Raw genomic sequence first — 27,724 nt, 5'->3', positions numbered from 1 at the left:
AGCCCTGGGGTAGCAGTGGCAGGGCTCTGGCAGGGATTTAAAGGGACTTGTCCAGAGACCAAACCAAGGGTGGTTCCTTGTTCAGAGGGGTAACCTGAAGGGAAAGACTGGCTAAGAGTTGGGGAACATGAGTGACAAAAGCCAGGACTTTCAATGTCTTGGGACGACTTACAGATTTCCCAGGACAGTTACTTCAAAAAAATGGACAATCCTGGACAGATGGCAACCCTTACTCTGATTGAGCTAGCATGGTAAAAACAGCAGTGTAGCTATGGCAGCACAGGTTAGCTGCCCCATGTACATACCCAAGCTTTCAGACACGATTGTACTTGAGGCAGCTAACCAGACCCCTGCCCGTGCAGCTGCAGTTACACTGCTTGGCACATGCCTTCCTCTGCTGCCTCCCAGGGATCTGCTATGACTAGCAGCTCTTCTACCTCCATATGAAGGGTCTCCCACGAGACCTCTATGAACTACCAGTCTTTTACCAGGACCGGGAAGCTAGTCTCAATGACCAGGTCTGCGGTGGCCACCGAGGGGGAGGACCTCCTTATGGAGCCGCTGGTACACAACCCCCATCTCGGTGTGCAGGTGGTGGAGTCCCCCTCAGTGTACTGGAGGTTGGTTCTGACTGGTATCACCAGGATTGGAGATCCAGGAGAATACAACCGGAGGGACTGGGTGGACCCTTGGGCGCTCAGCAGGCACATGGGGCTCTTCACCCCTTGCATCTCCCAGTGTATACTCCAGGAAGCGAGGGCAGCATTACTACCTGTCTCTTGGGATTTCCTCAAGTGGGCCCGGTGGGAGGATGCTCTCTGTCCACCCCTCACCTCTGGCCCTCCAGACTGCACCATCAGGCCCCTGCCCCCGCAAGCCTCCCTGGCTGCATCACCTAAGCACGCTGCGTGACCTGTGAACTGCGCCCAGGGAACAGTTGCTCCACACTCATCACTTCCTCACCCTCATGTCTCACCCCAACACCCGGGACCTCCTGCCACCCACGGAGGGTGAGGAATGCCGGTGTATTCCACCCTGTATTCTGTATTCCACCCTCGTCCCACTACCCACCCAGGATATTATTTGGCAGCTCTTTCACAGAGCCTTGAGCACGTGTGGTTCAGCACCTCCCTTGACACCTGCTCCTTCTGCGCTGAGGGGGAGATCCTGGCGAACATCTACCTTGAGTGTGCCAGATTGCAGCCCCTTTTCTGGCTCCTCCTGAACCACCTCCTCACACTTGAGCCGCACTTTCCCCCTCATCTCCTAATATATGCATACCCCACCTGTGGCCCCATGAAGGTGCGAGACCTCCTCACATTAACCTCCTCCTGGCGTTGGCCAAGGTGGCCATACGCCATACCAGGAGGAGAAAGCTAGATCTGCAAATGCTCTGTGGCTGTGGGGCCTATTTCCGTTTGTCCCTGAAGTCACGTCTCCAGGCACAGTTCCTTTGAGGAGCAGTGGGTGCTGTCCAGCATTCTCTGTTTGGTGTCCCCCTCTGGACCCCTGCTGTGACACTCACTCCTGTATCTGTTTTTTCATTTGTTGTCCCCCACATTTGGTTGAGACCTGGGTCTGGTAGCTCCTCCCCTGAGGCCAGGAGGAGGGGCTGTTGATTGTAGGTGGGCTTCCCCCAGAGCCTCAGTAGATGCAGCTGCATTGCTATTTTTACCATGAACTAGGGTGGGTATGTCTACTTCACCTGGAGATTACACCTCCAGCTCCCATACAGACCTACCCAATCACTCTGTAGCTCCAATTTTATTTCACACTGTAGCTGCTCTCACTCAAACTAGTCTAACTCCAGAGGAGTTAGCTCGAGCGAAGGCAGAGTCTCAGAGAGCTCCTGTATAAGCAGAGGGATGTTGAGTAGGAGGAGGAAAGTGGAAAGTGAGAGATTGAAGGAGCTCAGTTTATGTAACTTATCAAAGGTAAGGGTGACTGGATCACAGTCTATAAGCACATCCAGGGGGATATTTCTGACAGAGGAGGGCAGACTGAAATGCAATAGCTGGGAGCTAAAGCTATCCAAATTCATGCTAGAAATAAAATGCAAATGTCTAATAGGGAGGTGAATTAAACAATTGGAATAACTAACCCCCGGATGGGGTGGATTCTCTATCACTTGGAGACTTTTTATCAATGACTAGATGTCATAGTTTAAACAGAAGTGATGGTAAATAACTGGCCTGTACTAGGCAGGTCAGACTAGATAATCATTATGGTTGCTTTTGGCCTTAAAATCGATGGCTATGAATGGTCAGCCCCAGGGGTTCAAAAATCATGAGTCAGGCTCCCAAAAAACCATGAGATTAAAAAAAAAAGAATGTTTGGGAGTTCTCGTGTTTTAGCTTTTTGCATTTTTCAGTTTTTCTCTGCAACCACGAGGGCTAGAAACTGAGTTTTAAAAAAAAGGCTATAATTTTCACAGAATAACGACTCCAGAAGCTGGTGCTTAAAATGGATCACAAATTGATTATGGGTGAAGAATGCGATGCTGTTGCAAAAAAGACCAATGTCATTCTGGGGTGTATTAGTAGGAGTGTTGGATATAAGACATGGGAGGTAATTGCTCCATTCTGCTTGATCCTTGTGAGGTCTAAGTTGGCGTACTCTATCCAGTCTTTAAGAAAGAAGTGGCCAAATTGAAGAATCCAGAGAGCAAAAAAAAATTATCAGAGCGTTAGAAAATATGACCTGAGAGGAAAGGTTGAAAGAATTTGACATGTTTAGTCTAGAGAGGACTGAGGGGGGACACAAGAACAGTCTTCAAACATGTAAAAGTTTATAAAGAGGATGGTGTCATCTGTTCTCCACGAGTGCCAAGGGTAGGACAAGAAGGAATCGGGTTAATCTGCAGCAAGGGAGATTAAGATTAGCTAGAAGGGAAAACGTTCTAACTTTAAGTACTGGAACAGGTTACTGAGGAAGGTTATGGAATCACTGTATCAGGGGTAGCCGTGTTAGTCTGTATCCACAAAAACAACAAGGAGTCCGATGGCACCTTAAAGACTAACAGATTTATTTGAGCATAAGCTTTTGTGGGTAAAAATCCCACTTCTTCAGATGCATGGAGTGAAAATTACAGATGCAGACATAAATATACTGACACAAGAAGAGAAGGGAGTTACCTCACAAGTGGAGAACCAGTGCTGACAGGGCCAATTTGATCAGGGTGGATGTAGTCCACTCCCAACAATAGATGAGGAGGTGTCAATTCCAGGAGAGGCAAAACTGCATCTGTGATGAGCCAGCCACTCCCAGTCCCTATTCAAGCCCAAATTAATGGTGTTAAATTTGCAAACACCTATAAGATCTTTACCAAACATTCTTAAAACTACAATACCCATCTGGGGAAGTGAGGAAACAGATTGGCAGAGCGAGACGGGTACCCAGAAATCACCTACTACAGGACAGGCCCCACAAGGAAAATAACAGAACACCACTGGCCATCACGTACAGCCCCCAGCTAAAACCTCTTCAACACATTACCAACGATCTACAACTTATCCTGGAAAACAATCCCTCACTCTCCCAGACCTTGGAAGACAGGCCAGTCCTCGCTTACAGACAGCCCTCCAACCTGAAGCAAATACTCACCAGCAACTACACAGCACGCCACAGAAACACTGACCGAGGAACCAATCCCTGTAGCAAACCTCGTTGGCTACTCTATCCCCATATCTACTCTAGCGACACCATCAGAGGACCCAACCACATCAGCCACACCATCAGAGGCGTTATATATGTCATCATGTGCCATGTGCCCCTCTGCCATGTACATTGGCCAAACCGGACAGTCCCTACGTAAAAGAATAAATGGACACAAATCGGACATCACGAATGGTAACATACAAAAGCTGGTGGGAGAACACTTCAATCTTCCAGGACATTCTATAACAGATTTGAAAGTAGCTATACTTGAACAAAAAAAACTTCAGAAACAGACTTCAAAGAGAAACAGCAGAACTAAAATTCATTTGCAAATTTAACACAATTAATTTGGGCTTGAAGAGGGACTAGGAGTGGCTGGCTCATCACAGAAGCAGCTTTGCCTCTCCTGGAATTGACACCTCCTCATCTATTGTTGGGAGTGGACTACATCCACCCTGATCGAAGTGGCCCTGTCAACACTGGTTCTCCACTTGTGAGGTAACTCCCTTCTCTTCATGTGTCAGTATATTTATGTCTGCATCTGTAATTTTCACTCCATGCATTTGAAGAAGTGGCGTTTTTACCCACGAAAGCTTATGCTCAAATAAACATGTCAGTCTTTAAGGTGCCACCGGACTCCTTATTGTCTTTACAGAATCACTGTCATTGAAGGTTTTTAAGAACAGGTTAGACAAACACCTGCCTGGGGTGGTCTAAGTATATTTAATCCTGCCTCAGCATGGGGGGCAGGACTAGATGACCTCTAGAGGTTCTTTCCATCCCTACATTTCTATGATTGTTTTCTTAAAATGAGTTGCAGTTACTACTTCCAGTGCAGCTCCAATAGTGGCAGCACCAGTGTACACTGGCTTCAGGTTTAGATGACACAGTGATTAAAATGCTAATGCCTGTCACCACCCATCCCTGCAAAAACTACTGGAATACCATGTCCAGTTCAGGTGCCCACAATTCAAGAAGGATATTGATAAACCAGAAAAGGGTTAAAAGAAGAACCACAAGAATGATTAAAGGATTAGAAAACATGCCTTATAGCAGGGGTTCTCAAACTGGGGGTCAAGACCCCTCAGGGGGTCGCAAGGTCATTACATGGGGATCACGAGCTGTCAGCATCCACCCCAAACCCCACTTTGCCTCCAGTATTTATAATCGTGTTACCTATATAAAAAGGTGTTTTTAATTTATAAGGGGGGGAGTCGCACTCAGAGGCTTGCTATATGAAAGGGGTCACCAGCACAAAGTTTGAGAACCACTGCCTTATGGTGATAGACTCAAGGAGCTCAATCTATTTAGCTTAACAAAGAGAAGGTTAAGGGGTGACTTGATTACAATCTATAAGTACCTATATGGGGAACTATTTATTAGTGGGCTCTACAATCTATCAGAGAAAGGTCTAACACCATCCAATGTCTGGAACTTCAAGCAAGACAAATTCACACTGGAAATATGGCATGAATTTTTAAGAGAGAGAGAGAAAATTAAGTTTACCAAGGGTTGTGGTGGATTCTCCGTCACTGATGATTTTTAAATCAAGATTGGATGTTTTTATAAAAGCTCTGCTGGAGGAATTATTTCAGGGAAGTTGTATGGCTTGTGTTAAACAGGAGGTCAGACTAGATGATCATAATGGTCCCTTCTGGCCTTAGAATCTATGAAATTTTAAGAAAAATATTCTAGCCTTGACAAGGTGGGACGGAAAGAGCTGTAAAGCCAGACTATGAGCAAATGCCTTCGGACCTTAGACTAAATATTGCCCCCTGAGAAGAGCAGCTGCATCTTCAGTGATCACAAGTAAAACTTTTGTGGGAACACAGATGGAGAACCCATAATAAATCCCAGCTGGAGGCTAGACAGACACACAACTGTTATAAGACACAGCATCTGAAATGGGACACTAGGATGGAAAATGGGTATGCTGGAGCAGGTTTTATTTCATATGGAGAGACACTGCAATACAACAGGAAATAACAGATATTAAATCTTAAATATTAATAACAGTATTAAAAGAAAATTTTAAAAAATGGGACTAAAATCTAGGTATCCAAGAGGAACTAAAATCCTGGGATGGAGTCTGGCCAGAACAGACAAAAAGAGGGAACAAATGCTAGGGAGCTGCCCATGGGACTGAAATTCTGTCTCCCACTGTCTATGTAGACAGCCTGTCCATATAAGGTTGAAAGAATGCATAAGTTAGACCCCCTTAGACTTGCCTTATTACAGGTTCCTTAGCTCTTGTGGCAAGTGGGATCATCTCCTGGATATTGCAACAGGCGAGGCTGGGGCAGGCAGCCGCCACTGGCAGTGTGAAGAAGTCTAACTCCTGGGGAGGGTTTCTAGTCTTTGGCATTGTACACTCAGTAATTTCTCCCCCCTATTAACTGTCTTGCTGGCCCCATGCTGTTTACTGCAGTGTTGGGAGCTTGCTCAGGAAACAGACACGTTGGCCTGGCCCATGTTCAGGGTTTCTGTGCTAGGTGGGTTCTCTGGTGCTCTATGAGGTTGGAGCTCCAGCTGAAGCTCTTCCCACAGTCACTGCATTGGTAGGGGCGCTCCCCCGTGTGGATGCGCTGGTGCTGGGCAAGGTTGGAACTCTGGGTGAAGCTCTTCCCGCAGTCAGAGCACTTGTAGGGGCGCTCACCTGTGTGGGTGCCCTGGTGCCGGATGAGGTGGGAGCTCTGGCAGAAGCTCTTGTCACAGATGGTGCAGCGGTAGGGCCGCTCTCCAGTGTGGGTGCGCTGGTGGCTGACCAGGTGGGAGCTTTTGCAGAAGCTCTTCTCACAGTCAGGGCACTGGTAGGGGCGCTCGCCCGCGTGGCTCAGCCGGTGGCTCAACAGCTTTGCGCTCTCCCCAAAGGTCTTTCCGCACTGGGGACATCGGTAGGGCTGGTCACCTGCATGGCTGAGCTGGTGCCGGGTGAGGTGGGCACTGACCCCAAACCCCTTTCCACAGTCCCCGCACTTGTAGGGTCTGTCACCCGTGTGAATGCGCTGGTGCTGCACCAGGTACGAGCTGCGCCCGAAGCTTCTACCACACTCCCCACACTTGTAGGGCTTCACTGCCACATCAGCTCGCGGCTGGCCGCCGGCAATGCGGGAGAAGCGTGTCTCACACTCAGCACAGTGATGTGGTCGTGGCCTCTGCTGGATGCTCTGGGTAAAGCTCTTCCCACAGCTGGTACACGTGCAGGCCAACTCTCCAGCGGCATGGGTGCCCTGGTGCCGGATGAGGTGGGAGCTCTTGTTGAAGCTCTTCCCGCACTGTGTGCACTTGTAGGGTCTCAGCCCCTTGTGGATGCGCCGGTGCTGGATGAGCGCAGAGCTGCGGGTGAAGCTCTTCCCACAGTCGGGACACTTGTCTGGCCGCTCACCTGTGTGCACGCGCTGGTGCTCAATGAGGTTGGAGCTCCAGCTGAAGCTCTTCCCACACTCTCCGCACTTGTAGGGGCGCTCGCCCGTGTGGATGCGCTGGTGTTGCACGAGGTTGGAGTTCTGGCTGAAGCTCTTTCCGCAGTCAGGGCACTTGTAGGGGCGCTCGCCCGTGTGGGTGCCCTGGTGGCGCAGGAGGTGGGAGCTCTGGCTGAAGCTCTTGTTGCAGTTGGTGCACTTATAGGGCTTGACACCCTGGTGCACACGCTGGTGCTCCGTCAGGTGGGAGCTCTGGGTGAAGCTTTTGTCACAGTCGAGGCACTGGTAGGGGCGCTCGCCTGTGTGCACCCGCTGGTGCTGGGCGAGGTTGGAGTTCTGGGTGAAGCTCTTCCCACAGTCGGAGCACTTGTAGGGGCGCTCGCCCGTGTGGGTGCCCTGGTGCCGGATGAGGTGGGAGCTCTGGCTGAAGCTCTTGTTGCAGTCAGTGCAGTTGTAGCGTTTCTCCTTGGATTGGAGGCCTCTCTCCCAGGGCGGGGATCTGCCCAGCGGCTGCTGCTCTCTGTCATTTCCCCCCAGCAACTCCGACCCGCCAGGACTCTCTGAGCCCACTTCCCGGGGGATGTACCCTTTGGGTCTACTCCCTTCCTCAGGACATCCCTGCAGAGGGCTCTCCACCTCCTTCTCACTCATGTTCCCATCTGCTGGAATAAAAGAGAATCCAGGCATCACTCACTCACTTGCCCCCTGGGTTGGGAGGAAAGAGGAGCTGCAACACAAGAATTTTTGGGGGCAAAAACTGGAAAGGGGAATTTGCAAAAAAGGTTTGCTGTTGGACCTAACAGAGAGCACTGTCCCTTTAAGGGCATGCTTATTACAGGGCCTCTGTCTCTTTAAAGCCAGGCATTCTGGCAATTGTTGGGTCTAGGGCTCAGTCATAGTCGGCTGAAAGCAAGGCCTGCTGGGATGAGACAGATAAAAAGCCAAGCTGCTGTAGTAGTAGAGAAAGGGCTCTTTTCTGGGGTGAGCAGCTATGGGTGTTAGGTCTTTTCTGGCCTGAGCTTGGAGAAGGAACCTGTCTGGAACTATGAGCCTACGCTGATGAGAAAGCTAAGAATTCCCTGCAGCTCAGCAAAGTGAAAGGGCTGTCATCAGAGTCCAATGGGAGGGCTAAGGGGAGCCTCTGTAGCTGAGAGGTGGAAGGCCACTGTGATCCAAGGGAGGCTGGACTGTCTGCAGACTGTAGTCTAGAAGCACAAGGATAAAGTGTGGCTGGAATTGGGGGAGGGTGTCCTGCGGCAAGTATTGGAATATTTTGGGCCATTAATAAAACCAAGACCTGGGAAGTCAGGCTACTTTGGAACTACAGCTGAGGGGGTGTGTGTGACACAATGTTGCCAACTCCAGTGACCTCTATTGTGTGATATTTGGTGTCTGCCTTAAAGCCCTACTGGCTGGAATTAATAGATTGCATGAGAATTTCGGCTTTAATTCTTCAGAGAGGTTTCCGGCATTCCTGGCTGCAAAATACTGCTTGAAAATGTGAGTGCTTGTGTGCCTCCTGAAGCTCAAAACCAAGAAGGCAGATAAACCTGGTTTTGTTTTCTTAAATCTCATGTTTAAGTCGTTAATGGTATTTTTTGGGGGGGGGAGGGAGGGGGAAGAGAGAAGCTGACAGTTTTTGAACACTTGTAGTTGGGGATAATAACAGTCACTGATGGGGGGTGGGGGGGAAACTGAGGCACAACTGTCATTTCCCCCCCCCTGTGTTGGAGGAGTGAGTTGAACCTCCTACACAAACAGACCAAGCACTGTGTTGCCCAAACATGTCTAGAGGGGAGAGGCAAGGAAAGCCGATGAGCAGCTGAAGTAAAACAGAGAGCATAGATGAAGCGAGGGACAGCCACCAAAAATCCAGCTGGATTGATAAAACTAGAGCGTCTCCCCTCCAGCTCGCCCCATAAAAGAACTCCTTCTCTCATTACTACAGTGGCTTGGCTTTTATAGCCTTCTCATCTCAGCAGGCCTTGCTCTCAGCCTGTCAACACATGAGCTATAGGTACTACAAGTCCCAGAACACCTGGGGACAGGGCACCTGTAATATGAGTGCTCTTAAAGGCTGAAGAGCAAAACTTTCTTGCAAATTCCTCTCTCCCCCCTCCCCGCCACAAATAGTCTGTTTTGCAGTTCCTCTTTTCTCCCAGTCATCAGTGGGTAGATTAAAAAAATCCAGCATTTCAACAAAGGCATCAAAGAAGAGTTTATGCTTGATCTTGTTTTAATATTACCTCTCCCTGTGCTGCCACGGAGTGAGCTGGCTGGCTTACAAGGCAGAACGGGGAGAGAGGCTCCTGGGCTGTGCACCCCCATAATTAGTTTGGGATACCCTGCTGGGCTGTGCATGCTTCTCCCCATGTGGCCCTGGAGTTGGCTAGGTTGTGCTGGGGGAAACCTACTGGGCTGGGCATTTACTGCCCCCCAGCATTCTCCCATACAGCTAGCTGATTGGGTTGCAGGGAAGAGCCCTGCTGGATTGTACATTTCCCCCATCCTTTCCCCATGCTGCCTTGGAGTTGGCTGAGTTGGTGGACCTAGCTAGGCTGTGCATCCCCACATCACCCCTGGTGCTGCAGGGCAGTGCACACCCCTGTGCGGCCCTGGGGCTGGCTGGGTTGGGGGCCACTGCAGGGCGTTGCAACCCCCGTGCAAGGTGGGTGTGGGGGCAGTCCCTGTAAGGTGGTGCAACCCCTGTGCTGCCCTCGGGCTAGCTGGGTTGGGGGGTCCCTGCAGGGCACTGCACCCCCATGATGCCCTGAGGCTGACTGGGTTAGGGGTCCCTGTGGAACAGTGCACCCCCCAACTCACCCCATGCAGGCAGTGCAGGGAGCCCCTCAGCCTGGCCCCGCTTCGGGAGAAGTCCCTCATTTACATGCTCACCCCTGCAGGGCACTTCTGAGCCTCTCTAGCCGCTGGAGGACTAAGCAGCTCTGTGGTTGTATCGCTCCCATTCCCAGCTGCGTGTGGGGCCGGACCGATCCACATGCCCTGTTCCTGCAGGACGGCCTGGGGCGCTTGCCCATCACAGCCCGGGCCAGCAATCCAGCCACTTTATCACAGTAGCAATACTGGGGGGTTTCCCTTGCTGCCTGGGCCTTTAAGGGTGCGTTTAGGGCTGGTTCTCCAGCGCTTCTCAGCCAACGCCAGGGCCAGACACTCACTTGGGTTAAAATAAAATCTGCGATTTCTCTGTGATCACTGGCTCCAGGAGCTGGGGCTTGAAGAAGAGCAACAGAAGTCACCAGTGTCAAAATGTGACCCCCTAAATGCTTAGCGAGGCAAGTAAAAGAACCCCAGGATAATTAGTTAAAGAATAACAAGGTTTTTAAAATAATCTCTTGCTTTTGGAATGTGTGGCTGACTTTTGAAAAAGATGGCTTTAGGTAGTCTTTAGAGTTCAGGGCTGTTGTTGGGTGTGTCCGTCGTCTCGTCCCCCCAGCTCAGAAACATTTAGTTATGGCTTCCCCACTGCAGCATTTCTCATTCCATAAGGGGGTGGAGGGGGAATCCAGCCACAAAGACTAGAAATGTTTTTAAAAATAAAAGTTGACACTGCTCTCAAGAAATCTGTGTTCTTCCTCTCCTGTCTTACATGACAAATACTTAAAAATTGTAGGGATTTAGCATTAAGGTGGATTTTATGATTGCATGCAAGTTAACCAGTGACATAACTTTTATAACATGTCACACATGGAGCGGTACCAAATTTGGCAGCTGTTGAGATAGTCTGTGCTTTGGAGAGCTTATAAGTAAAGACCCTGATCCTGCCAAAACTTCCCACACTGTGTAGGCTGAAAATTGAGCATTTGTATAAATCTTGGTAGAATCAGAGCTTAAACAAATAGACAATTCATTAAGGGAAGGGATGTTGCATACCATCAGGGTGATGGTTTGCAAATGTCAAGTTAGAACCATGATGTTTTGTGTCTTGCTTAGAGACCCCAAACCGAGACTGGATCACCTAGCATATGGGTCCCCAAATAGCTTGGAGTAAAAATAGGGTTGGTTGGGTTATAATCCAGTACTGGGTAGTTTTTGCTCGTCATAAATTAAAGGGAAGGGTAACCACCTTTCTGTATACAGTGCTATAAAATCCCTCCTGGCCAGAGGCAAAATCCTTGCACCTGTAAAGGGTTAAGAAGCTAAGGTAACCTCGCTGGCAACTGACCCAAAATGACCAATGAGGGGACAAGATACTTTCAAATCTGGCGGGGGGAAGGCTTTTGTATGTCTGTCTGTGTGATGCCTCTGCCGCGGACAGATCAAGAAAGGAAGCAATTCAACTCCTATAAAGTTAGGAAGTAATCTAGCTAGAAAATGCGTTAGATTTTCTTTTGTTTTTTGGCTTGTGAAATTCATTGTGCTGGAGGGAATATGTATTCCTGTTTTTGGGTGGGAAGTGATTTTTGGAGTCTACTGTGTGGTGGCAGGAATTGGTTTTCCAGAGGGAAAGAGAATTGGGGGAACTATATTTGGGGTGGGATGGTTCTTTGAACAGGGAGAGAACAGATTGTGGGATGGGATGGGATGGGAGGGAAGAGCATTGTGTAGTGGGGAGGCTAGCTTGTGGGGTACCATTCACAAATCACCTCTTACCCTTTGACTCAGCCCCAGGGTTGTGGTGGGGGAAATAATCATAACTGGTTGCGGCTGGGGGCCCTGAGGAAGGCTGGGTGGCGGAGATGGGCTCATTAGCCCTCTGAGTTTTTCAGTGGGCCTGCAAGACTCAGTGGTAGCAGGACTGATAGGGAGAGGGGTTGTGCGTGAACCTAAAGATGCTGGGAAGTTGCTTCAGTGGGAAGCTCCAGGACATGATGCAGGCATGTTTATTTTGTTTGGGCTCCTGTTGCAATGTAGGGATCAAAACAAGAACCATGCTGCAGGTGACACACTGCTGGGGGCAGCAGCTGGCTTAGTGCTTGGTGGAACTTCCCTGCTAACACTTCCACATAGCACTTGATTTTACTGATAAAGGGTAGCCCCTGGCTCCCAGCCCAGCCACAGCTCCACCACCAGCCATGGCTCTGCTCGTGGCCCTGTGTCCAACCCCAGCACTGGCCCCACTCCCAGTCTGGGTTTTTTGGGGGAGGACGGGAAGAGGATGTGGACGGGGTAAGAGGGGAGTGTGAGGTAAAAAGTTTGGGGACCACTCATCTAGGTTGTATTTCCCTAGTTTGTTTATGAGATAGTCATGCGAGACAGTATCAGAAACCTTACTAAAGTCCAGATATACCACATCTACCACTTCCCCGCCATCCACAAGGCTTGTTACCCTGTCAAAGAAAACTCTTAGTTTGGCTTGACATGATTTGTTCTTGACAAACCCATGCTGACTGTTACTTATTAGCTTATTGTCTTCTAGGTGTTTGCAAATGATTGCTTATTTACTCCATTATCTTTCCAGGTACTGCAGTTAAGCTGACTGGTCTGTAATTCCCCAGGTTGTCCCTATTTCCCTTTGTTTATAGATTGGGACTAGATTTGCCCTTTTCCAGTCCTCTGGAATCTCACCCGTCTTTCATGACTTTTCGAAGATAATCATTAGTGGCTCCGATATCTCTGCAGTCAGCTCCTTGAGTATTCTAGGATGTATTTCATCAGGCCCTGGTGACTTGAAGACACCTAACTTGAGTAAGTAATTTTTAACTTGTTCTTTCCCTAATTTAGCCTCTGCTCCTACCTCATTTTCACTGGCATTCACTATGTTAGACGTCCAATCACCACCAACCTTCTTGGTGAAAACTGAAACAAAAAAAGTCACTTAGCACTTCTGCCAATTCCACATTTTCAGTTATTGTCTTCCCCCTCATTGAGCAACTGGCCTACCCGGTCCTTGATCTTCCTCTTGCTTTTAATGTATTTGTAGAATGTTTTCTTGATACCCTTTGTTGTTAGCTAGTTGAATCTCATTTTGTGCCTTGGCCTACATACTTGTGTTATTTGTTTATACTCATCCTTTGTAATTGGACCTAGTTTCCACTTTTTGTAGGACTCTCTTCTGAGTTTCAGGTCATTGAAGATCTCCTGGTTAAGCCAGGGTGGTCTCTTGCCATACTTCCTATCTTTCCTACACAGTGGGATAGTTTGCTCTTGTGCCCTTAATAATGTCTCTTTGAAAATCTGCCAACTCTCTTGAACTGTTTTTTCCCCTTAGACTTGCGTTCCATGGGATCTTACCTATCAATTCCCTGAGTTTGGCAAAGTCTGCCTTCTTGAAATCCATTATCTTTATTGTGCTGTTTTCCCTCCTACCATTCCTTAGAATCAAGAACTCTGCCATTTCACGATCACTTTCACTCAAGCTGCCTTCCACTTACAGAGAGGAACTGGTTGAGAATTTGTGTCAAAATCAAATCCAGAACAGCCTCTCCCCGGTAGGTTTCTCCACCTTCTGAAATAAAAATGGTCTGCAATACATTCCAAGAACTTGCTGGATAATCTGTGCCCAGTGCTGTGTTTTTCCCCCCTCAGATGTCTGGGTACTTGAGGTCTCCCAAAACCACCAAGTCCTGTGCTTTGGATGATTTTGTTAGTTGTTTAAAAAAAGCCTCATCCACCTCTTCTTCCTGGTTAGGTGGTCTGTAGTAGACCCCCTACCATGACATCACCCTTGTTTTTTTACCCTTTATCCTTACCCAGAGACTTTCAACAGGTCTGTCTTAATGGCTATTAGCCAGGATGGGTAAGGAATGGTGTCCCTAGCCTCTGTTTGTCAGAGGGTGGAGATGGATGGCAGGAGAGAGCTCACTTGATCATTACCTGTTAGGTTCACTCCCTCTGGGGCACCTGGCATTGGCCACTGTCAGCAGACAGGATAATGGGCTGGATGGACCTTTGGTCTGACCCAGTATGGCCATTCTTATGTCCTTATGTCTCCTATTTCCATCACAACCTCAGTCCAAGTGTATATATTTTAAAGCAACATCTCCTGCCTTTTTTCCCTGAGCAAGCTGTACCCTGGTATACCAATATTCCACCAAGTCTCTATGATGCCAGCTATGTCATAGCTGTGTTTATTAACTACCATTTCAAGTTCCTGCTTATTCCCCATAATTCTCGTATTCATATACATACGTCTAAGATAGTGACTTGATTTGCCCCGTGTTTTCTCTTGTCTCTTCCTTATCCGTGCTCCCTCCCAGCCAGAAATGAGGACAATGCACTATAGCTTTTAATAATACAATATAAAATAAAGGCACAGGAAAGCCCTGTGGTTTATTATAACAGAGATGATCTGAATGACCCCATCATCCTGAGGAGTCTAGGACCTTCTTTGTCCTGAAGATTGCTATAATTCAGGATCAAGAACAATGTCAGGCTGGAAGGACTTTGAGAATTCATCATGTCCAGCCCCCTGTGCTGAGGCAGGACCAGCTAAACAGACAGCATCCCTGACAGGTGTTTGTCCAACCTGTTCTTAAAAACCTCGACTATTAGAATAGAACTCAGAGCTCTTTCCATTCCAATCCATAGCTCTGTCACCACCCTATATTGCAGGACTCTGATCTGTAAACGGATCAAGGAGGCACCAGTAGGGAACAGCAGGATTTACCGGCCAGGTTTCCATGGTCTTTCAACTGGAAACAAACAGAGCAGTGCTTCACAGAGATTCTTCTGGCCTCCTAGAGAGAGCTCCGCTAAGTGGTGCATCCCAGACACCCGTCCCCCGGGAAATCCACTGAGTGGCAGATCCCAGCCCCCAAGCTCTGCTACAACATCAGGAAGACTGGTGACTTAGGGCCTCACTTAGATATAAGGGCTTTGTATTTGTCTATGATGTTTTTCTGTTTGGTTCTAGATCCAGGCTCTGCACTGTCCTCCTTACCTGACGGATGTGTTCTGGGCACTCACCAGGAAAGGAGGTGCACTCCTGTCTTGTGATGGAGGCGTTGGAAGCTTTCTTGATCTCTGCAGCTAGGTGGCATGGGTAGACAAGAGCGTTGAGCCTTTTGTGTTTGGGCGCCCTGCACCTCTGTGTTGTGCTCTACCCTTTGATGGGTACAATAGCCTCAGACACAGCGGGACTGATGCACTCTTCCCTGCTGGCTGTGGAATAGGGACAAATCCACATTCGTTCCAATTTCCTTTTCTGCATGCGAGGAACAGTGCTGTGCTTCCAGGGACAGGGCTCCAAGTGCTGCGAGTCTCCTGGCCAAGGAGAGACCCCGTAAGTAACAGTTCCCAGAAGGATAGTTTGCTCAGTGACCCCAGGGATTAGCCCCATGCATGTATGGAGGGGGCAGGGGAGGTAGATTAAGCACTTCCTCAGGGTGGCTTCATTAGTCTCCTAGTGGAAAGAAATTTACCTTCTGCCTGTAGACTCCAAGGTGCTGAACAGAGCTTCTTCCAGGCCCTTTGATGGCAGCGCCACTGTAGGGACAGATGTTCCCTCCACGGCCCCTCACAATCTTCTCTAACTATTTATTTAGGAAGGTTTAACAGGTTTACAAATCTCTGCCATGTAAACGTTGGAGACAAAATAGTCATTACAACAGTGAGCTCTTCTTTAGAGCAACCTAGTCATACAATAAATCAGCTCTATTTCACAGGGTGCTACCACTTTACAATGCCCACAACACACGGGTTCTGTGATTTTATCACAGAGTGAAATCTCTGATTGCACATATCGAACAAGCCAGGCCTGTCTATCAAATAGTAATATTCAAAAAAATTGGACAGGTGCACTGATATTTTGCAGGAGAATGTACTTTGAATATTGAATAAAGGTAACCAAATATCTAAGTAACTATTTGTCCTTTGTCTGTTTTGCTGAGTATGTAATTGGTGCATTAATTTTTCCATAACAACCTGCCACATTTTTTGAACCATTCCTCTAGAGTTGGACTATTTTTTTTTTTCCTGCTAGGAGGCTAGCAGTAGCTTAGCAGCTACTAGCAGATGAGATTAATTCTTCATTCTGTTTGTGTGACCATTTTTTGCTAGAAGGATTATCGGAGGATCCTTTAGAATAGATATCCAACAGTTTGTGAAGTTTGGTTATGAATTGTATCCCAATGCTCTAACAGCTGGACACGTCCACTGTACATATATACAATCTCCTCTTTCATCGCGGTTTTTCCAACATTTAGTATCTCACCGATGTGAGGCACCACTGAAGCAGTATCTTAAGACTTTTTTTTGTATCATGCTACAGTTGCTGCTCCTCTTTTCCAGATCAAACCCCGTTCCTCTGGGGTAATTTGTCAGTCCAAATCCTTTTCCTAGCATGTCAGATATGGACTTTTTTTTGTTTGTTAAGAAAGTGGTCTGCAAAGATTGATTTGTTTTAATTCTTTTATTTCCTAACTACCAGATGCAATTGCTTCTATGAAAGTTTTCTTTTAAAACAAAAAGCTCTCTTTTCTAGAACGATGAGAAACATAATGTTTAACCTAAAGGTACTGGTACCATGGGAGAGTGGGTCAGTTAAAATTGTGATCTCTGAATAAATTAGAAATGTTCCTCCCTGAATGCGCTTCACACTCTAACGTTCTTATAGTCTCCTCACCCCTTTGTACATATGGGGAACTGAGGCACAGAGAGAAGTGACTTGTCTGAGGTCACACAGGAAACTCATAGCAGAGGAGGGAATTGAACCCAGGTCTCCCAAGTCCTTAACTCATGCCTGAATCATTGGCCCATCTTGACTCCTACCAGGGCCTTAGCTGGAGACACTTGGGCTTGTTACGCCAGCTCCTGGAACTTGACCTAGTTGAGAGTCAGTGCTGTTGGCTGACTCTTCTAGATGCCAGAAGAGCAGAAATAGGCTTCTCTGGCTATTCCTCAGTCCTTTGTCTCCTTCCAAATGCCAGGCAGCTCAACTTTGCCTTTCTGGATTGTCCTAGTGAGCTGGTTCTTGCAATAATGGAACCTCTCTGTGAAGGAAGGAAGGAAGACAGGAGGGCCTGATGCAAGGTTGATCAAGCCAGAGAAATCTTGTCTCCTTGGTCAATAAAGAGCACCCAGACTTACCCTTGCTCTCCCCTCCCTGATCTTCTGTAGGATCTGGGACAGCATAAACACTGGATGGAAGGGATACCAATAACTCTGGGTGTACCTGAGACAGAACAGGAGCAGTGGATGCTGTGAGATCTCACCTCCTGGAGATGAATATCTCATGGACGCAAATGGATACATTTAGCCAAAGCACTGGGCAAAGGAGCTCAAGCCCACTGACTGATTGCTCAAGCCTATCTGCTTTGGTACTCAACTTCCCTTTTAGGGTGCAGAGAAGTACGGATGATGATCTCTGCCTGAACAGGGGGGAGAGGATATTTGGTTCCTCCTTGCTCACTGATCTGTCGCTTGGCCAATGTGTTCTGCAGTAACAATGTGAGGACTCAGATGCCGTTCTTAATGTAAGCTGTACTTTGTTCTAATGTCTTTTGTAGTTTAAGAATATTTAATAGCATTAGGAGGTAGTAGACAGAGCACTTACCTAGGAGTCAGGATACCTCAGATCTATTCCTGATCTACTACTGACCTAGAATATCTTTGGGAAGTCACAATCTCTCTCACCTTCCCTCTGTCTTGTCCCTTTAACCCTGATCTTAGATGGGGACCCTAAGTGATACTCTAACACAAGTAGTAAAACAATGACACTGCTAGCAAGCTCACCTTACTGTATATTTTGACAAAGTAACTAGTTGATTGAAAAGTGGGGAAAAATCATGATTTTTTTTGGTTTTTACAAAAATAAGTTTTCCAGCTAGCTCTGAAGATAGTGAAAAGGTCAAAATCCTTTGTAAAACACCGACTACAGTTTAGACTACCAGTCAGTAATACCAAAAAAACCCACTATACTGTTCTGCTAGTCAGTCTTTGTGGAGTGGAAAGGGGCTTCCTTGTGCTAATTAAAGCATACAGATTAGGGAGATTCTCCCACTTAGCTGGGCATCACACTCTAGTCTGAGCACAGTGAGCATGGCCTCTGGAAAAAGACAAGTATTTATAAAGGGAGGCCTGTTTCAAGTTTCGGCCTAAATGCAGACACACTGCCATTTTGTGCGTCTTTCAGGCACAAGAACTAGAAATTCAGTCTTCTAGCATGCTAGGACAGCACTTTAATCTTCAGTGCCATTTCATAGCGAAGTGATAGACAGAAAGACTGAAGGAAAACAGATAGTGGATACAAACTGTGCTGACTTCTGGGAACAGAAATATCTGGTTTTGTTGATGCACAGGGCAGAATAGTAAAGAGTTGACTGTCACAGTTAAATGGGCTATGCAATGCTGACCGAAATAGATTGGTGTGTGACCTAAGAGGATATTATTCAGACATGGGGGAACAGATTTGAGCTGTGAAAACCTTCAATTTTATAATCATTTTTTAACTGATTACATTAAATGACATTTGTTCATGATAATGTATTAAGATTTTACTATACTTGCCTCCGTTTGTCCCAGAGTTCCAGTTGCCATAACCTAGAAAAAGACCAAAAGGTGGTCAAAACCCAAAATTATATGGTAATGCCAGCTGTTCTAGCTAGAGCATAAGGAGAATCTATGCTATCTAAGATCTGACCAAATGCACCCAAATAAGCCAGACTGTATCACAGTGGATACTCCTAAAAAGAGATCAGAAAAACCTATATTACTCCGGAGGAATTCTGCACCTCTGAGCATATAGAATTCATGTCCCCCACAGATAAGGATGGGGAAGCAAAGGGAAGTCTCAAGAGTGGTCATGTGTCTCTCCCCAGCAGCACAGCACCCAGAAGAGAGGCAAATCGGGGGGAGGGGGTGCCCTCCCATGAGCATAGTTTAGGGAGGAGAGGGGGTATTGCTCCCTCAACAGAACCGATGGGGGCTGTGTGGGGTCACATGCCACTGCCTATTTCTGAGAGTGCAGAGCTGCCTGGATGATGGAGAGTGCCCCTCCCGCTAGCTGACTCTGCCTCCTTGGTCCTGGTGCCAGTCATACCCCTCTTCTATCATAGAATATCAGGGTTGGACAGGACCTCAGGAGGTCATCTAGTCCAACCCCCTGCTCAAAGCAGGACCAATCCCAAACTAAATCATCCCAGCCAGGGCTTTGTCAAGCCTGACCTTAAAAACCTTTAAGGAAGGAGATTCCACCTTAATGAAAAAGTTTTTCCTAATATCCAACCTAAACCTCCCCCACTGCAACTTGAGACCATTACTCCTAGTTCTGTCATCTGCTACCACTGAAAACAGTCTAGATCCCGCCTCTTTGGAACCCCCTTTCAGGTACTTGAAAGCACCTATCAAATCCCCCCCTCATTCTTCTCTTCTGCAGACTAAACAATCCCAGTTCCCTCAGCCTCTCCTTGTAAGTCATGTACTCCAGCCCCCTAATAATTTTTGTTGCCCTCCGCTGGACTCTTTCCACATCCTTCTTGTAGCATGAGGCCCAAAACTGGAAACAGTACTCCAAATGAGGCCTCACCAATGTTGAATAGAAGGGGAATGATCACATCCCTCAATCTGCTGGCAATGCCCCTACTTATTCAGCCGAAAATGCCATTAGCCTTCTTGGCAACAAGGGCACACTGCTGGATGTGAGTCAACTTCTCGTCCACTTTAACCCCAGGTCCTTTTCTGCAGAACTGCTGCCTAGCTATTCGGTCCCTAGTCTGTAGCAGTGCATGGGATTCTTCTGTCCTAAGTGCCGGACTTTGCACTTGTCCTTGTTTAACCTCATCAGATTTCTTTTGGCCCAATCCTCCAATTTGTCTAGGTCCCTCTGTATCCTATCCCTACCCTCCAGCGTATCTACCACTCCTCCCAGTTTAGTGTCAGTTCTATGCGTGCTGGGAGCCATCCTGTTTTCCATACAGTGGTGAGTGCCACTGGTGGGTCATTGCAAGGGTGGCTGAAGGGGGAAAAGAGACAGTGGGGAAGAAAGGGGGACGGGATGTACGAGTGAGGGGAGGGAGACAGGAGCAGTGGAGAAAGGGATAGGATGGGGAAGAGAAGCGGATGGGGGCGATCCTGGTGCTGGCAGCAGCTGGGGCTCCCCTATTAAGCAGGCCCACTGAACCCCCACCCTGACAAACACCACACCCCTGCACCTGGACCACCCTGACGAGCCCCCCGCACCTGGACCCCCACTGAGTCCTAATCGGCTGTACCCAGACCCCCAAACCCAGCAAGTCCCACTCCCAGACCCCCTCGCTGAATCCCATCTCTCTCCACCTGGACCCCCCTGCAGAGTCCCATTATCCCTGCATCTGGAACCTCCCTTGTGCATCCAGATCCTTCACTGAGCTTCCCCCACCCAGGGTGCCCCACACAAAACCCTCTTATCCCACATCTAGATCCACCTACACTAAGCCCTCCACAGTTGGACCCTGCTGGGCTGAGCCTGCCTGCTCACAACTGGTGCAGAGCCCAAGGTTGTTTCTGCAGCAGGCCCGGCCCTTGTGCTCTGCTAGGGTCAGGTGCAGCCTCACTGCAGAGTCCCTGTTCAATGGGTGGGGGGCCTGCAGCGTGATCTCCCTCCTCTGTGCAGCCAGTGGTCTGTGCTCACCACTGCTATGCTGGAGCCTCCACATTTATTTATTAACAAATTAAAATTTGCAAAATTTTAAAGATATTGTGTGCAGCATTTTTATTTTCCTGGCGCAGAATTCCCTCAGGAGTACCATATCAACAACAAGTAGGAAACATGTTCTAGAGCAGTGGTTTTCAAATTTTTTTGCTGGCGACCCAGTTGAAGAAAACTGTTGATGCCTGTGACCCAACGGAGCTGGGGGATGAGGGGTTTGGGAGGGGCTCAGCGCTGGGGCAGGAGTGCGGGCTGTGGGATGGGGCCAGGAACGAAGGGTTTGGGATGCAGGAGCGGGCTCCGGGTGTGTGGGAGGGCCTCAGGACTGGGGAAGGGGGTTGGGGTGCGGGAGGGGGTCAGGGCTCTGGGATGGGGGCACGGGGTTGGTGCATGGGCTTACCTTGGGCAGCTCCCAGTCAGCGGCATGGTGGGAGGGAGGGGGTTAAGGCAGGCTGGTCCCTACCTGTCCTTGCACTGCGGACCGTGCTGCACCCTGGAAGTGTTCAGCAGCAGGTCCAGCTCCTAGGTGGAGTCATGCAAGCAGCTCCATGTGGCTCTCACCGTAGGCATCACCCCCCAAGCTCCCATTGGGTGGTTCCCGGCCAATGGGAGTGTGGAGCTGGTGCTCGGGGCAGGGGATGGACCTGCTGCTGGCCACTTCTGGTGGTCAGAACAGGTAGGGACTAGCCTGCCTTAGTCGGGCAGCACCGCCAACAGGACTTTTAATGGCCCAGTCAGTGGTGCTGACCAGAGCCACCGTGACCCATTATTGGGTCACGACCCACAGTCTGAAAACCACTGCTCTCGAGAGTAAGGACACTACTCATGAGTTTCTGTATAATGTTATTTTAATTCAAGCTTAAGTTTCTAGCACTTGTGACTGAAAAGATACCCTTCCAACGGGAACTGGTGAGTTTTGTTTTTCAATATCTATAGAAAGATGCAGCTTGGAACAAAAGCTGTTATTTGCCCAAGACCTAGATCACAGCAACATCTTGGACTGGAAGGGAAGGAATCACTTACTAGCAACTTGCTTTGCATCTGGTAATACAGTCTTAGGGATGGAATATGCTCTCCATTGCCAGTGCCCTCACTAGGGGCTTGTCTCCAGTACAAAATTTGTCATTTACTGATAGGTGCCATCATACCAGTGCAGAACATGGATTAGCTGCAATGGTAACCATGGCCAAAACAGTCAGCACCACTGGATTTTAACCAAAGTTTCTGAACCCCCACTGCCAAATCCCTAGTACACAAGAATCTCCCTGCTAGGTTAGGTTCGGTTCTGAAAGATTCAATAGGTGTGAATCCCCCTATGTGGGCTCCCAAATTCCTATCCAGACCCAGAGTAGGACTACACTGGATCTGCTACAAAGAGTGTCTGTTGCAGAGAAGGGAGCAGGACTGATCACCAAAAAAGTTGTGAGCCAGTAGCTTTTTAAAACTGGCATTATCGTCTCCTCTTAGAACCTAGAATACACAAGTTTCCTGACTAGTTTTAGCATTTTCCTACATCGGCAATAGTGCTGCATTTCTAGCCCTGCAAGAGGCTGACTGACATGCTTCTGTTTGATGCTGGTACAGAAAGGTGACTCCTCAAGATTACACACAGCTCAATAGGTGCCACATACAAAGTGAGCTCACCTCTTAAAGTTACCATCAAGTCACTGAGAATTTTAGTTAGAAACTGGAAGACTTCACACTAGACTATACCAATTTTAAACAGACAACTCCATTCAAGAATGGAGTTACATAGAGATGTGTAGTCTTAGTTCTTCTAAAGATAAGGAACAGAGATATAATGCCTACTTCCAATACAAAGATAGGAGGGTTTTGCTTTACCTTTGCTTCTTCTACATGTCTGGGTATGTTTTAAGCCACTTTATATCAGAGATACAGAAGTTAATACAGAACATATTAAGCTGTAAGTCATGCCTCCTGTATATACAAAACATTTACGTAGAATCCTTTACCAAAGAATCATTTAACCACAGATATCTGAACAGATAATGGAATCTTATTAACTTTTCTGCTGATCGAATCACCTGTACAGAAAAACTGAATGACTATAGACATAATATACTGCAGGAAAGGGAACAGAAGGGCAACCAACAACTCAAGTTACAACAGGGCTAAACTCTAGCCTAGACATACCTTAAGTATCAACCAAAGTTATATTTCTGGAAGATATGAGTAGAACCTGGATGTAGGGCCAGGTCCATCATTCACCCCAACACCACACTCCACTCATTTCACAAGGCCAGAGACATCAAAAAGTAACTGTATTAGATGAAGACTGGTGAATTAAGTGCAAGAATCCCCAGTCTGGTCTCACCGTCTGTGTTAGTAGCTGGCAATTTCTGGCACCCAATTCCCAAAGTCAACCACAGTTCCAGAAGTCAGCCAATTTCTTGTGTTATGCCACATTCATCTAGCTTCAAAGTCTCCACACATTCTTCCAGGGCTGAGCTATTTAGTTGTTTGTTTGGTTTTTTAATTTTAATACGGGCATCTATTTTGCAAGGGATACTCATCACATAAATGTGTTTTCTAGGTGAACAATGATAAAAAAAATGTGTGTATATCGAGCCATTACTATGTTCTACCCCTACCCCCACCTCCTCCTCAAGAAATAATCCTATAATCCATACAAGCATTAACACAGACCTGAGATTAAAGCTTCTAATTCCACAAAAATGAAAACCGAGAAAGCCTCAAGTAACATATATTCTTAATATTTGCAACAGCCTACAAGGTTGCAGTCAAGGAGTACATCCTGAAAACCTTCATGTCCCAATATAAAATGCATTCTTGTTTTGAGGAGGGCTACATGCTTCACATCACTTTTACCCTATTTCTACAAAAATAAGACTTTCCCTACAAACTGTGTAATAGACAAGCAAAAATTCTATAGTTCCTTCCAATATACACCACATCAAAGCTCTTTACCATACTACTTAATAGGGATTCTTAACTTTTATCCACTGATGACCCCCCAAACCAACCACTTCTCCTTCTACAATGCTGAAGCAGCACAAAAGGTTCTGGGATGTGGCAATGAAAAGAGCTAACAGTTTGCTTTTTCAAGTTCTTTTGCATATGATGGAGAGGGGAGGGCAGGCAGAGCCACTGAGGCAGGGAGACACACAGAGAACCCCCAGTTTGAGGGTGGGTTGCAGAGACTAAAATAGAGGGGGATGTGAGGGTGGCATTCAGGGAACTTGTGGGGGAGAAAGAGGGATACAATGAGCTGCAGGTGCATGTTAGGAGCTGGACATACAGAAGCAACAAATTCTATGACCCTCTAGTTATGTTATGGATGACTGAAATCAGTTATTACAGTCAATGCATGTAAACTCAATCATCTAATATTTAAAAATACATCAAGCAAAAATTGTTCATAACATTTTCCATAAGAGAGTACAACTTTCCCCTACAAGATAGATTCAGTTCAGAAGGTTCTTCACAACCATAACAAATGGAAACAGTTTTTACATTAAGCCTTAGAATCTGTAGAAAATTACAGCAGTTCCATGACCCTATGGTTGAGAATCCTTGCCATACCTGCACAACATTGAACAGGCTGCCACCTTGGGGAAGAAAGGCAGCAATACAGTGGCCAGCTACCACAGTGCACAGTTGAGGTATGGGTCTTGATAAGTGAGATTTTCACCACTGATCAAGGTGAACCCCTTATATTTAGACACAAAAGTGTCAAGCAAAGCAGGAGTTACAAACCCAATTATACTATTAATTTGTCCAAATTGCACACATTGTATTGGAAGGTAACGTTTTGAACATTCCACAGACAATTGAGTATACCAGAATAAGGCAAATTTCATAGCTAGATTAACAATCTTTTAGCAGTACAGTATTATTGAATCTGAGCTCTAAGGTTAGTACTTTCCCTGCCTCCCCCCACAACCTCTCTCATTTTATTTAATGCAAAATGTGTAACCCAGCACCCAAAGGCAGTTAATTACAACCACACTGAGGAAGAAAAAAAATCTCAAACCTGTAGCAAAAAGCAGCAAAGCTGCAAATTCTGGGCTCCCAGCTGAATACCTGAGACTCTGCAAAGGACAACTTCAACTACCCTTTCCTTTGTTTCAACAGAGGGTAGGAGAAGGAGGGATTGATGCCCCCTCTCATATGCAGAATCCCACATGCCTTGTCACCCTGGCTGGGTATAAATCTCAATTTCTCTCTCCCGAGCTCATCAGATGCAGGGGGAAGGGAAGAATCTGTGCCAGCTTTATCCTGCTTATTCCCCCACCCTCCTCCGAGCTCATCAGCCAGGGATATTGGTGCCAACTTCTTCTTCTTGCTTATTACATGCCCTCCAAAGCCCATGCAATGGTGTGAGGGAGAAAGGAAAGAAGATATCACCATCACCTTCTCCACCCTTATTATACCCCATTCCTTCAAGCAATGGTTAGTGTATGTGAGGAAGCAGTGTAAATTCCTTTCCTCTCCTCATCCATCATTGCCAAGTGACAGTAAGGTAAGGGTATAATCAATTCCACCTTTACCCTCACAGTCTCCAAAACTCACAACTGACAGAGAATATTACCAGTGCTGGGTTTCCCCCTCCCTCATTTTTTATTACACACATACTCACACCAATGCAATGCTGCATACAAGGGGAAACCATGTCAGCTTCTACTCTAGCTATTATGCCCTCATCACCAGAGGCCCATTCAATGTTATGTATGGCACGATAGCAGAGTCAACTCCTCCTCCTGGTTATTACATCCCCCCAGAACCTGTGTAATGGTGTCCCCCCCCCCCCCCTTGTATATCTTCCCATATGTCCAAAACCCATGTAATGCAGGATGGTTGGTGGTGTATGTGGGGGTGTCAGGGGCAGAATCCCCCCATCCCCAGAAGGCCCCAAGCAATTCTGTTGTGTGGTGTCTGCATGTTGACTGCCAGCTCTCTCCACACAGTGCTACACAATGGGGATGAGGTATGTGTGTGTGTGTGTCAGTGCCAGACACACATGCACCCCAAACTCCATAACACTGTGTGGTGGAGATAATGTGTGTATGGGGAGTATCAGGCCCCCTGTAATGCTGTGTGGTAGGGGGAGGGGATCAGTGCCCCACTAGGCCCCACACTGTGCAACAGGGGAACAGGGTCAGCACCAACACCCCACCACACCCCACACCAGCCCCCCTGCAGGCCCCACACTGTGCCATGCGCCAGAGGGTCGGAGCCAGTGCTGATCTCCATGCTGTGCCATGCAGCAGGGGGTCAGGACCAGTGCCAGCCCTCCTCCCCCCTTTGGAGCCCGTGCTAACCCCCATACCATGCCATGCAGCAAGGGGGTCAGGGCCAGTGCCACCCGCATGCCATGCCGTGCAACAGGGGATCGGCATCAGGGCCAGCCCCACCCCAAGGCCCCAGGCCATGTTTGCGGTAGGCTGTCAGGGTCCGCCAGCTCCAACCCCTTCAGGCCCCGTGCCATGCGCTAGGGGGTCGGGGTCACTGGCGGCGGCCCCCCCTGCAGATCTAGGGCAGCTCTGTGCTATGGGGCCGGGGTCAGAACCGGCCCGGCCCCCACAAGCCCCAGGCTCATGCGGCGGGTGGAAGGCGACGGTCAGGTCCCCACCCGCCGTCCCCCCAGCCCCACGGCGGAGGCGGTGCGCAATAAGGAGCGAGCTCCTGGGCCAGCCCTTCGCCCGCGTCCAGGCCCGCCCCGGGGCGCCGAGGGCACGGGGAGAGCTCGGAGCAGGGCCCGCAGGCCGCGGGGAGGGACGGGGGAGCGGGGGCAGCGCAGAACCCCCCTCACAGACGGGGGCAGCCGGCCCCCTCCCCGAGGGCCCGGCCCCGGCAGCCTCTCACCTGAGTAGCTCATGACAGCAGCTCCACGTCCCACGCTCACCTCACACACTCACCCCGGCCCGCGGCTGCCTCCTGCGACAGACGGTAACGGCAGCTGTCCAGCCCCGCCTCCCGACCGCATTGGACGCGCTGCTCCGCCCACCCGCAAGTCATTGGTGGCCGGGCCTGCCACGCGCCGCCTCCCTCCCTGTCCAGCAGAGAAATTTCCCGCTCTGCTCTGTTGCCATTAGAAGAAAAAAGCCGTCAATCAAAATCACTCTTACTTTCCATAGGGTGGACAAATGTCAATCAAGAACCTCTTCAAATACGAAAGGCGGACATTAACGTCAATCGAAATGATTTTAACAGCTCATTGGTCACGCTATTTGTCAGTCATTAAACGCCAAAGCAGAGCAGTGACGCCTGTCTAGGCTCCAGGCAGAGGAGAAGGAAAGAGTGGATGATACCCGGCACGTGGAATGCCCTGGGGACCAGATGAGTCCTGAAGAGAGAAGTCACAAAATCCCAGAAGCTACAGGATAAATACCACGCGCCGTATAGCACGGCACGCCGGAGAGATGGCAAACTGAATTAAATATAATGATAATCTGGCAATACAAGCAGGGGATGCAGCTGCTCGTGGTGAACAAGGAACCATCTGCAAAATGACCCGGCTTAACAGCGGTAAACGACAGACGCCATCAAACACTCTCATCAAAAACAAACAAGGACACCTCCTAACAACCGAAAAAGAACAAGAAATGCGCTGGGCAGAGCATTTCAAAGAACTGCTGACCGGAGAGCCACCTAAAGAGGAAGCAAACATCAAGGAGGCAAAGAAGATCTAGATATCAACACAGACATCCCAACTAAGGAAGAGATCATTCAAGCCATCAAATCCTTAAAAAATGGGCAAGCTCCTGGCAAGGAAAACTTGAATGCAGAATTGTTCAAGGTAAATCCTAAATTAGCAGCATCTATCCTGGCCCCTCAATTTACATCAGTCTGGGAAAGGGAAAAAGTGCCAGATGCGTGGACCAATGGGGTTATAGTGAAGATACCAAAGAAAGGAACTCTCAGTGATTGTAATAATATCACACTTTTATCTGTGCCAAGCAAAGTATTGCGTAAGATCATAGTCCAGCGTATATCAGAAGCAGTTGATAGCATTCTCAGAAAAGAGCAAACTGGTTTTTGGAAAGGTCATGGATGCACAGACCAGATTTTCAGTCTACGAAACATAATAGAAGAGTGCTTAGAATGGCAACGGCAACTCTACATAAAGTTCATATAA

General features: G+C 48.1%; 1 protein-coding gene across 13 annotated transcripts; it reads right to left on the bottom strand.

The window, feature by feature from the left end:
- Window positions 1-2,605: 2,605 nt before the first annotated feature.
- LOC141975000 (uncharacterized) lies at window positions 2,606-26,579 on the bottom strand. Of its 13 annotated transcripts, none has more exons than XR_012635838.1 (6): window positions 26,452-26,472; window positions 18,486-18,518; window positions 17,067-17,151; window positions 15,401-15,548; window positions 14,946-15,242; window positions 2,606-2,626 (listed from the first exon to the last, which is right to left on the bottom strand). XR_012635838.1 is itself a non-coding variant. In XM_074935118.1 (6 exons), exon 6 carries the CDS (start codon window positions 7,728-7,730, stop codon window positions 6,132-6,134), a length of 1,599 nt encoding a protein of 532 aa, XP_074791219.1. In that variant the 5' UTR covers window positions 7,731-7,741; window positions 12,775-12,836; window positions 14,920-15,242; window positions 15,401-15,548; window positions 17,067-17,151; window positions 18,486-18,518; the 3' UTR covers window positions 5,667-6,131. The 13 variants fall into 13 exon arrangements, 10 of the variants coding, with proteins under 10 accessions (XP_074791213.1, XP_074791214.1, XP_074791216.1 ...); XR_012635837.1 differs by lacking the exon at window positions 2,606-2,626 and adding an exon at window positions 2,843-2,857 and having other exon boundaries at window positions 14,920-15,242; XM_074935118.1 differs by lacking the exons at window positions 2,606-2,626; window positions 26,452-26,472 and adding exons at window positions 5,667-7,741; window positions 12,775-12,836 and having other exon boundaries at window positions 14,920-15,242.
- Between the last annotated feature and the right edge of the window lie 1,145 nt (window positions 26,580-27,724).

This window comes from Natator depressus, chromosome 20, assembly GCF_965152275.1.
Source record: "Natator depressus isolate rNatDep1 chromosome 20, rNatDep2.hap1, whole genome shotgun sequence".
In the NCBI taxonomy this organism is placed as follows: Eukaryota; Metazoa; Chordata; order Testudines; family Cheloniidae; genus Natator; species Natator depressus.
This window is presented reverse-complemented; position numbering and strand designations above follow the sequence as displayed.